At 42.3% G+C, this 12,004-nt stretch overlaps 1 protein-coding gene across 3 annotated transcripts in view; it reads left to right on the plus strand.

Moving 5' to 3' along the window:
* The window catches only part of ANAPC5 (anaphase promoting complex subunit 5), a 38,839-nt gene that overhangs the window by 18,429 nt on the left and 8,406 nt on the right, over window positions 1-12,004 (plus strand). For all 3 annotated transcript variants that reach the window (XM_011226062.3, XM_034672414.1, XM_019800536.2), the window contains 6 exons: window positions 1,210-1,291; window positions 1,935-2,024; window positions 4,412-4,593; window positions 5,631-5,766; window positions 9,200-9,274; window positions 11,807-11,928. In XM_011226062.3, the coding sequence (XP_011224364.2) occupies window positions 1,210-1,291; window positions 1,935-2,024; window positions 4,412-4,593; window positions 5,631-5,766; window positions 9,200-9,274; window positions 11,807-11,928 (687 nt within the window). The remainder of the gene's footprint in view (window positions 1-1,209; window positions 1,292-1,934; window positions 2,025-4,411; window positions 4,594-5,630; window positions 5,767-9,199; window positions 9,275-11,806; window positions 11,929-12,004) is intronic.

Here is a 12,004-nt window from a genome sequence, read left to right on the forward strand (position 1 = left end):
CCTGTGTGTGATGATATGCTTCCTGCCCTCAAGTAACTTATGTCCTATTGCATCTTAGCATTGAGAGGAATTTAAAAGAAATGTAAAATAGGTAAAAATGTATCTGACTTCTTTATTCAAATCAGTGGTTATCGACGGACAATCCAGCTCTCCCCAGTTAAAATGGATCGTGTGAGGCTAATGCTAATTTTTTTTTTAAGATTTTATTTATTTGACAGAGACAGAGAGTGAGTGCACAAGTAGGCAGAGCAGCAGACAGAGGGAGAGGGAGAAGCAGGCTCTCCACTGAGCAGGGAACCCGATGCAGGGTTTGATCTGAGGACTCTGGGATCATGACCTGAGCCGAAGGCAGACATTTAACGGACTGAGCTGCACAGGTGCCCCCCCCCTTTTTTGAGTCTAACGCTATTTTAAAGAAAATTCTTTATGTAAATTTCTCCTAAATAAGTGATACCCATTGAATTTCTGATTTGATTTTGAGGTCTTCCGTAACCCTGCACTTCTTTCTGTGACTTGCCACTGGGAAACCCAAAATTTAAGAGCTCACCCTCCACAGGCTTATAAACTATTTGAAGAAATAAAATTAACACAGATTAAATAAGTAGAAGGTGATACACAGTAGTATTTAATTAAGCACTGCAGGGTAGGTTACAGATAGCATTTCTGTGGGTGTTTTTAGAGGTGAGAGCTGAGTGGGGCCAAGGATATTGGCTCAATTTCCGCAGAATTTGAGATTAAGGGAGACATCCCAGATGGAGGGAGCCGCGTCAGCAGAAAAACAATCTCAGAAGTGAGTATCCTCAAAATACTTTTTAAAACTAGTTTTGAAAAATACAAAAAGTATCAAATGCCATTGTAAAAAAAACAATTCACATAATGGGGAAGGGAATGCAGTGAAAAGTGAAATGTTGTATCCTATCCTTGCCCCTCCTCCCAGGGGTAGACAACTAAAATAAAAATCTTAGGAGCAGAGATCAAGAAAAGTCATGCTTCTTGCCTTTTTTAGTAGAAATCCACCTTAGAAAGGACCTGTTCTGTGTCTCTACTGCTAATGTTTCTTGCTGCTGGAGGACAGAATAAGCTCATTGTTAATGACTTCCAACCCAGAGGTCTCTACGCGGATGAATTACTGTACAGATGCCTTCCTGTTACGTTACTTGGACATGTTTGTGATTGTTAATGCGTTATTAATGTTCAGTCTGTCTCTAGTCAGCAGGCAGAGCTCGCCCTGCAGGAGGCGATTAGGATTGCCCAGGAGTCCAACGATCATGTGTGTCTCCAGCATTGCTTGGTGAGCTGCCTCCTCCTGTCTCAGGAGTTCTGCCCCTGGGTTGAGTTGGCCTTCGAAAGGCCCTGTTCAAATTGGGTCGTTTTGCAGTTGGAAGGCCCTTAGCAGTGAAGGGAAACTAGTTAGGTGGTTATAGGAATTCAGGAAAGACAATCCATTGTTATTATATTTCTTAATTCATGATCTCTGTTTTACTTTGGGGGGCATTTCTTGTCTACAAATTTTAATCCAAAACTACCACATTAAACATTGGCATTAACAAAAGGTATATGCAACACTTAGTAACGGATGAGACATCATCCCGTGAAAGCATAAACACCAAGCACAAGTAGAACACAGGATTTATTTAACGTTCCCTGAGAATCTCGATTTCTCAGCTGAAGGCCATATGGGAGCTTCATGGTTTTTTTATGGGATACTTGCCACTCACTACTGTCAGAGGTGAAGACCAATGGCTGTTTAGCTTAGTCTTTAACACATTTTTAATGTGTTCACTGGTTTTCATTTAGGTTCATACTTCGTGAAAGAGGACTTTAGAGGATTTATCTTGTCTCTTGTTAAGTCTTTCTTACAACCATGCTGATATTTCAATAGACCATTAACCGTTATCATCGTTAGGATATATTTTGATGATTTCTCTTACCAGAGCTGGCTTTATGTGCTGGGGCAAAAGAGATCCGACAGCTATGTTTTGCTAGAACACTCTGTGAAGAAGGCAGTACATTTTGGGTTACCGGTAAGGCTCATCTTCCTGTGAGATTATTTAAATAAATGGTGTGGTTTCATTCTTGGTGGTTTCATATGACCTTAACTGTTAATCAAACCATGAAATTCTGTTTGATAGATTTCTCTCTGCTCCCTTTATCTTAATAACATCTATAAAAGTTCCATTGATCAATTTGATGAGATCCTAGTTTAATTTATTGATCAACATTGACTTCCACGTATTTACTTAGAAAAATTTCAGGAAAGGCTTATTTTTAAACCAGGGAGTGGCAGACTATAGTCCATGGGCCGAATCTGGCTTGCTGCCTGCTTATATATAGCCCTAAAGCTAAGAATGGGTTTTACATTTTTAAGTAGTTGGGGGGAAAAAGCAACAAAGAAGAATATGTGATGGAGACCAAATGTGGTCTGCAAAACAAATTATTTACTACCTTGCCCTTTATAGAACCAGTCTGATCCTTGTTTTAAAAGTAAACAAAACCAGGAATCAGTAAACCTGACAGGTATATTTGTCTTTTCTTACTTTCAGTGACAGGGTAGGACCTGAATTATAGTCCTTGGTGACAAATACTGAGGGGCAGTGAGAGGCCTTAGTCTTCTCGTATGTAGTAGTAATGACTATCAGAATCTAGATTACTGTTGCTCACAGAACCTTATTCTGTCTCAAAAACATCTGCTGAAAACTGCACCATAGGCAGTGGGACTGCTTAAATATTCTGTCTCATAAAGTTTATGGCAAAGTCCAGGAAAACTGAAAGTAATATGTGTAATAACTTATTGTGTATGCTTTTTAAAAATGGAAGGGGGGCCTGGGTTGCTCAGTCGGTTTAGCATCTGCCTCGATCTCAGTTCAGATCTTGATCTTAGGGTCGTAAGTTCAAGCCCCACGCTGGGCTCCACACTGGGTGGGGAGCCTACTTAAAAAAAAAAATTTGAGTTGACACATTGACACATTGTTGTCACATTGTATATGCTTTTTAAAATCTGTAAATTGTTTGATTCATTTTTTTGGGAAAGGAAACTTACATGTACAAAATTGATCATAATGACAAAGTAAGTTTTCCCTTAAATGATTTTGTAAGTACAATTTTTATTTTGGATTTAAGCTGAATTTTTTTTTTAAAGATTTATTTATTTATTTTAGTGGGGGAGAGGGGCTGAGGGGAGAGAGAGAGAATCCTTCAGCAGACTCCCCACTGAGTGTGGAGCCTGACACAGGGCTTGGATCTTACGACCCTGAGATCACATCCTGAGATCACTGCCTGAGCTGAAACCAAGAATCAGACATTTAATGGACTGAGTCACCCACGCTCCCGTAAGCTGACTCTTTTAAGTTGTGCTTTCACCTTTGAAAATTATATCAGAAGTTAATGAAAAGATAATTATGCTCGTAATAGTCATCCCTTAAAAAGTTTCCTACTCCAGGGGTGCCTGGCTGGCTCAGTTGGTAGAACATGTGACTCTTGATCTTGGGATTGCAATTTTGAGCCCCACATTGGGTGTAGAGATTACTTAAAAATAAAATCTTTTTTTTTTTTTTAAAGATTTTATTTTTTTATTCGACAGAGAGACAGCCAGCGAGAGAGGGAACACAAGCAGGGGGAGTGGGAGAGGAAGAAGCAGGCTCATAGCGGAAAGAGCCTGATGTGGGGCTCGATCCCAGATCGCTGGGATCACGCCCTGAGCTGAAGGCAGACGCTTAACCGCTGTGCCACCCAGGCGCCCCTAAAAATAAAATCTTAAAAAAAAAAATTAAAAAGGGAAATAAAAAATCTCCTACTCCATAATGTGTCCAGCACTGTTTGACACATACTGTTTTGTATTTATTTATTTAAAATTTTATTTATTTGGGGGAGAGCTCTCTCACATGAGCGGGGTGAGGGGCAGAGGGAGAGGGAGAAGCGAACTCCCCGCCACCGAGCACGGAGCCCAGCACGGGACTCCATCCCAGGATTCCGAGATCATGACCTGAGCCGAAGGCAGACGTTTAACCGACTGAGCCAACCAACTGCCCCACATACTGTTTTATTTTAATTCTTACGATAATTCTTTATGATAGAGTTGGTGCCCATTTTACAGATGAGGAAGTTGAGGCTTGGTTTGGAAGCTAACTGGCCTTGACTCAAGAAACAAGGGGCAGAGACAGTGTTTAAGTCCAGGCGCATTTTATGTCAAGGCCCTGGCTCTTCTCAGCATACCCTCTGCCTTTCTTCTAGGCCCAGTTTTTCAGGAACACATTACATATGGGTTAGAGTCAGGCTGTAGGTACTTTCCTTTTAAATAATGCTGTCGGTTTGCGTGTGCTGAAATGCGAAATATGCCAAATTTCTGAAGAGTGAACAATTCTGTCATGTAATCTATACCTTGAGTCATGGGTATGTATGTCTGTCCCCTTAGTACCTCGCCTCTCTGGGAATTCAGTCCTTAGTTCAGCAGAGGGCTTTTGCTGGGAAGACAGCAAACAAACTGATGGATGCCCTAAAGGACTCTGACCTCTTACACTGGAAACACAGCCTCTCAGAGCTCATCGATATCAGCATTGCACAGAAAACGGCCATCTGGAGACTCTATGGCCGCAGGTGGGTCTTCAAGCCGACTTTCAAAGCCATAAGGGCATAAATCCTTCCAGAGATGAACTGGTTCTGTGAAAGGTCAAACAGACAAGTCATTTTGCCCTTTGATGAAAGTTGTTCCTGCAGGGGATTAAAGGAAATGCTTATAGTTTTAGAACACTTTGTACTTTGCACGGACTTTGTAAAGTTCTTTCCAATGCTCATTCGTACTTGCTCCTCCCAAATGCCCTGTGAGGTAACTGGTGGGCGGGCTCCATTCCAAGATGTGAAAACCAAGGTTCACACCCAAGATCACAAATGTCGGTAGCAGGTGATAGAGCCAAGACTCAAACCCGGGTCCTGTGACTCCAAGCACTATGCCCCTGTGACCCAAGACCAGGATTTCTCTTCCTGTCCACGGCAGGCAGGGGCCACAGTTGCTCAGGGAGAGCTTCCCTGTTAACCAAGGTGTGTTCTCTGGAGTATCTCTGGTCTCAAGTTTAATTTTCCATTTGGCCTCCTTTATCTTGGAAGTACCCTTCTGAACCTGGAGCCCTGTCACTACTCCACCTTCTACCTAGACAATCTGCTATTCTAGGAATTCAGTAATGAAAGGAAGTGCCTACTTTACCGGTCTTGTGTATACTTGAGATCATTTTTTGGCGTGATGCGCTCTGAGACAGCTGCAGACACTGGCGGCTGCTTACATGGCCAGGGCAGCTGGTGCCAGGATGGCATCAGGTCTGAATTTATCCGTGAAAACTAATTAACACACTGTGACCACAGGGAAATTAGAGGCAGTCAAGGGGTCTGGAGCTTGGAGCTCCCGGTTGTGCCATAATCACCACATGTTTCCTTCGGGGCTGCACACACAAGGTGCGTTTCTGCTTTCCTTGTGCTGAGGGTGGGAGAGCTGACAGTGGGACGCAGCCGCTCCCGCTAAGCCAGAGCCTGCAGAGGGACTTTATTTCCTTCCATTTCCAGTCAAGATAGTTGTGGGGTGTGGCTGAGGGGCAGCCTGGGTCTCTTGACTGAAGGGAATTCCTGTCCGTCTCCTCACCCAGCACCATGGCACTGCAGCAGGCCCAGATGTTGCTGAGCATGAACAGCCTGGAGTCCGTGAACGCGGGCGTGCAGCAGAACAACACGGAGTCGTTTGCCGTCGCCCTCTGCCATCTCGCAGAGCTGCACGCAGAGCAGGTAGGCAGGTAGCTGGGCCTGCGTGCTTTGGGAGCCATGTCCTCCCTCTGCTGCTTGAGAAAAGCCCTGGCTGTGTCTTGGACAGGCCTGGTTGGATGCAGGGGGTGCTGAAAGGGTGAAATCCCATTGGTGTAAATGGATGGGGTGTGGAGTCTATAAAGTTTATTGAACTTGGGATCTCTTTGCATTGACAAAGGGAATAAGAGGTCAGCTATTTCCATGTACCAAATGGAATAAAAAGGAGTCTTTGCAATTCAAGGTGGTAGAGCTGTGTATGCTTATAGGAGACGGGAAGGCCACACCAGTTAATGTTACGTCTCCAACACAAGTCTGATTGACTCTAAAAAGGGACCGTGGGAGTTGGATGTAACCTTGACTTACAGCCCGAGTAATTTTACATGATTCTTTTTGTAGGGGATTGATTAAAGGGTCTCTCATGCTGTTCTAGGCTTTCTTTCTCCTTTGCTCCAAAATACCTTCTTTCATAGAAAAGAAGTCAGGGAAACCTTACCCGAGCCCTCTAGCTCACTAAACCCTGCCTTGGCTGTAAGTGCATTTCCCTGATCATATAGCTTTCCTCCACTTCTCTGTGGTGTCCATTACTGTTAGATTATTGTTAGGTTGTATCATGGCACTCAGTATCCCCTGATCTGCAGCCTGAAGCTCTTTGGCTGGTGTCCACCCCTTTCAGAAGTCTATAAATACTTCCCTCTCCTAAATGTACTTTATTTTAGCATTTGACAAACCTTTAGATATCTGTGGAGACAAAGGGGATGGATGGGCTCTGGCTGGGTTCCACATGCACCTTCATCAGCTGCCCTCTTCCTGCACCTGGGAAGCATTGCCCACGCTTCCTGATGTCAGAACAGCAGCCAGCTGCACTCGCTGTTTGCTTTCCCCCAGGAATCTGCACGCTCATCACTTTCTTGGTTTTTTTCCCCCCTCTTAATGGCACTGGAACCTCTAACTTCTCCTCTTTTCCTTTCCTTGTACTGTGGTTAAGTGGAGCATTTGGTAATGGATGAGTCCGTGAACCTTCAGTTAGGTATTTGGTGTGAGCTTCGTGCGACTTTTCTCCCCCCAACAACTTTATTGAGATAAAATTCACATGCTGTACAATTCACCCACTTTAAGTTTCCCCATGTGGCTTTTTTTTTTAAAGATTTTATTTATTTATTCGACAGAGATAGAGACAGCCAGCGAGAGAGGGAACACAAGCAGGGAGTGGGAGAGGAAGAAGCAGGCTCACAGCAGAGGAGCCTGATGTGGGGCTCAATCCCATAACGCCGGGATCACACCCTGAGCCGAAGGCAGACGCCCAACTGCTGTGCCACCCAGGCGCCCCCCAATGTGGCTTTTTGAAGTCAGATTCTCCCCACTGACCCCAACCTTAAAGTGGTTAACTTCCTTTCAGTTCTCTTTGAGTTGTGTAGGGTAGAAATGATCTTTTTTTTCCCTGTTCGACTGAAAAGCTACTTTATAAAAAATCTTGGTCTTGGCTCGATACTCAATCCTTGAAACTTTCTCCAAGGCCAGTTATTAGAGTTCTCGGATTTTTCCTGGGAGATATGTCCTGCTTTTTTGGACCTGTATTAGTATATCCGCCTCCATCTCCCTTATATCCCCAGGCTCATTGAAGAAGCTGCTGACCACATCGTTGCCTGGCTCCAGTGGCCAGGATGTGTTGGGAAGCCTTAGAATTGCACTGTGAAGAGATAGGCAGTGGCCTCTTGGTTTCAATTCAGTCCCTTCTCCCCCTTTCTTTAACCTGCCTTCGCAAGACCTTTCTAGTGCTAGAACATCAACCAGGTAGCTGTACCCACAGGACTGATGATTGTCACATTTTTAATTGTACAGGTTAGATAGGCCCCTGGGAAATTAAGGTTGGCCAGCGGTGGAGAAGGCAGCTTTATCATGCATCGCCATTTGCTCCTTTATTTCCTTCGTGTGTGCTTCGGATTGTGTTCTGAAATTATCTCCAAATAAACTGGGTGCTGTACTTTGGTGTGGCAGTAACTTGGGGTGTGGGTGAACCTACAAAGAATTAGTAAGGTCTGAATTTCTGTGTCTGACCTTCCCTCTGAAACCCAGAGGGAGCGCTAAGACAGTGAACCCCCTTGTTCTTTTTGTGTAATTCTAGATCATCTGGTATCATTCCTCTCCCAGCCTCAGGAGGGGCAGGTCACAGTGGGAATGTTTGGGGAGATACTGCAGTGTGTCTCTCTACTTGTCCTAAAGGTTTGACAACCCATCTGGATCCACATGCCCAACTCACTATGGCAGTCGTGAAAATAATTGGGAAGATTGGCCAGTTAAAATTCATAAGAATAAAAAGATTATTGACCTTTTATTATAATTCAATGTAATTTCCACTTAATTCACTTCAAATAAAAGTCCACTTGCAGTCTAATTGAACTTCTATATAGGCAGAAGACATTTCACCTAATGAAAGGATTGGGACAAATTAAAAAGCTTTTGGAGTCAATAAAAAACATTCCAACGACATAAGGGTATAAAAAAAGACATGAACATGTTTTCACATAAAAAACATAAATGACCCAAAAATGTGAAAAAATTTTCAATCTAGTCATTCAAGAAATTCAAATTAATGCAGTGAAATACTAGTTTCACCAGTCAAATAGGCAATCCTTAAATATTGTGGTGGAAGAAAGGCATAGAGTGCTGGTATGAAAGTTCTCGGCACATCTCCGGAGGGTAATTTAGTAATTTATATCAGAGGGCTTCGGAGTGCCTGCGATTAGACCAGCCAGTTTTACTTCAAAGGTCTTATCCTGAGGAAATGATTGGACAAGTGGACAACTGTGCAAAGGTATATGCACCAAGATATTCACTGTAGCCTTCTTAAAATGGGCAAAATTAGAAACAAACTGTCCCACACCAGGAGGTTATTTTGATGTGTCATAGTTTATTTACCTAATGACATACTGTGATGATACAGCTTTGATTTGTGAATCCTGGAAAGATTGATTCATTCAAAAAATATTATTGAGTTCCTACCATGTAGTACACAGTGTTATGGGCAATTTACAGAAATAGCATGTATACCCGTTTTTAGAAAACATGTATGTTTTTATTTATGTGCATAAGAGAAGTTTATAAGGATATGTGCCAAAACATTCCTGTGATTATCTTTGGTAAGATTGGAATTGGTCTTATTGTTTACATTTATTTTGTAAGTTTTTTTCCTAGAGTGAACATGCATTACATGTGTAATTAAAAAAATTTTTTTAATGAACAAATAAAATACACTAGAACCTAAAAAAAAATGACCCCTGGATGTGTGACAGTTTGTGGCTCATGCCTTCCAGGGTACAGCACCACGAACAGGTGAATCATAGTGACATCCTGTGAGTGGTGTACCAGGTGTGGTTTCAACACAGGTGTGCTCATTAAATTGTGTGTTTCTACTTAGGGCTGTTTTGCTGCAGCTTCGGAAGTGTTAAAGCACTTGAAGGAACGATTCCCGCCTAATAGTCAGCATGCCCAGGTAATCTGCTTTTTGCATGGCATTGGATTTATTTCCACAGAGACCGTTTTACTGTATTGTTGTCAAAGCAGAATATTTTAGGGTCTCCCCTCAGTTTCTTGTTTCTTGGTTCCTTTCTGTGTCATCTCTGCATTGAGGTGAATATGGGTACGTACAGGACTCTGTAAGCTCTGTTCAAGAGGGCAGAGAAATAAACTCTGATAAAAGAGTTAAAGATTTATTTAGGGAACTTTTTTTCTTCCTGTCTTCATGGTTTTAAGGTAGTATTCCTTATATCTCTAACTGTATGGATCATCCATGTCCGTGGATAGATGAAGAATTAGGTCTCAGTTTGGTGTTGTGTCCCTTATTTGGCAACTCTAATCTTTTCCTCCCAGAATTAAATCACCTTTTGGGAAGATGTCCCCAGAAGGAATTTAATTTTACAAAGCACTCCCAGGCCCCCTGTTCCTTATTGCACTGATGTCTGTCTCTGATGGGGCTGAGAAAGCTGTTACACAGGTCCTTTATTGTTCCTTCCCTTACCAAGTTTAGTCTTTAATGGATTAGAGAATTTGAAATCATAAGAGACCATGGCCTGGGAATCTCCTACTGCTGGTCCCTGAGGCTGCCACTCCCATGGTTGTTGGCTCCACCGAAAGTGTGCTGGGGTCTCATTGCCGCTTTCAGCAGGCTGTGATCTGAACTCAAAGTCCCAGCTGCAAAGGTGGTACACAAACAAAATAGAAGATAGGGGATAGCACCTATGGTTGATGTGGGAAGAAAGAATTAAGTGTGGTTCTGTGGCAGTGCTAATGCGATGGAACAGTTTTGGTTATAGTTCTAGCTGTTTAAAAAAAAAAAAAGAATTTAATTCACAGTTCACAGAAAAAACATATATGACCAATAGATATATAAGATGCTCGGCCTGGCTGGCAATCAGGGAAATACAAGTGAAAACAACAATGAGATATTTCATATCCATCGGATTGGCCAAAGGTAAAACATCTGACAGCACCAAGTGCTGGTGAGGATGAGGACTGATGAGTAATGTCATGTTCTCCTGGGAAGGGGGAGTGGGAATCGATTATAACCTGTTGGGAGAACGAATGGGCACTACATCAAAATGAAGGTGCATAGGGGCGCCTGGGTGGCTCAGCCTTTAAGTGTCTGCCTTCAGCTCAGGTCATGATCCCAGGGTCCTGGGATCGATTCCTACATCGGGCTTCCTGCGCGGCTGGAAGCCTGGTTCTCCCTCTCACACTCCCCTTGCTTGTGTTCCCTCTCTCGCTGTGTCTGTCAAATAAATAAATAAAATCTTAAAAAAAAAAATGAAGGTGCATATATCCTACAACCACGTTTCCACTGCTTGCTGTAGACCTGAGATAAACCCTTGCACCGGAAGAGATGTATGAGAATGTTGATTGCAGCATTGTTCGGAAGAGTGGAAAAGTGGTCCTACCTCGAATAGATAAGTTATCGCATATTCATGTAATTGAAAACTATTCACCAGTGAAAAGGGTAAACTAGAGCCACTTGTGTGAACATGTGTAAGTCCCAGAAAAATAATGTTGAGCTTAAAAGCAAATTGTCAAAGGATACACACAGTATGATAGTATTTATACAAAATTTAAAAATGTACAAGATTGCTCTCTGGGCTCAGACCTAGTTTGTGGCGACTTGGCTAAATGCACCAAGGTTGGAGTCATCAGTAAATACTGGACCCCGTTATGGTGCCTCCCTCAGGAAAATGGTGAACAAGACTGGTATAAGCCAGCACGCCAAGTACGCTTGCTCCTTCTGTGGCAAAACCAAGATGAAAAGAAGAGCTGTGGGGATCTGACACTGTGGTTCCTGCATGAAAACCGCAGGCAGGGGCGGGGGTGGCGGGGAGCTGTGTATGGGGGGAGGTGGTGGTGGCCGGGACCTATAGCACCACTTCTGCCCTCACAGGAACATCTGAAGGAATTGAAAGTGAAAGACCAGGTAGAAGCTCTACCGTTTAAACACTGCTAGCCCGTAATAAATGGGTTAATTTATGTAGCAAAATTACTTTGGCTTGTAAATTTATTAACGTCCTGCTGTGTTGCATTGACTTTGCTTTCTCAAAAAGCTTGGAAATCAAAAATCCTTTCGATTTTTATTGGAGAAAAAAAAATACAGGGTCATACTATATATTGTTAAAGGGAAAGAATGTATGCTGTAAAAGTATAAAAACAGGAATGGGAGTGATAAACATTAAATCAGGTGCTTTCTCTGGACAAAGGGGAATAGAATTTGCAAAGAACTTCAATAGTACGTGATAGTATCTGAAGCAAATAAAGCAAAATTGTTGTGATTTGACAAAGTTGGTGGTTGGCACACATGTGTTTTTTTATTTTAGTGCTTTTCACATCCTTGAAATATTTATAAAAAATTTTTTAAATCTCAAAAAAATGTGTATGAATTGTAAGGATATTTACTAAGCAAGCTGAAATATTTTTATATTTTTGTTGAATAATGAGGTGAACGCTTGCCATTTTGTTCTTGTTTTTTTTTTTTTTTTCTTATTAGTTATGGATGCTATGTGATCAAAAAATACAGTTTGACAGAGCAATGAATGATGGCAAGTACCATTTGGCTGATTCACTTGTTACAGGAATCACAGCTCTTAATAGCATAGAGGGCGTATACAGGTAAGAGACTTTGAAAACTCCAACCCAGGATGAAGTAATTCTCAAATGCCTTTATTCTTACTTGCTTAATTAAAAT

The sequence above is a fragment of the Ailuropoda melanoleuca genome, chromosome 12 (assembly GCF_002007445.2).
Source record: "Ailuropoda melanoleuca isolate Jingjing chromosome 12, ASM200744v2, whole genome shotgun sequence".
Classification (NCBI taxonomy): Eukaryota; Metazoa; Chordata; class Mammalia; order Carnivora; family Ursidae; genus Ailuropoda; species Ailuropoda melanoleuca.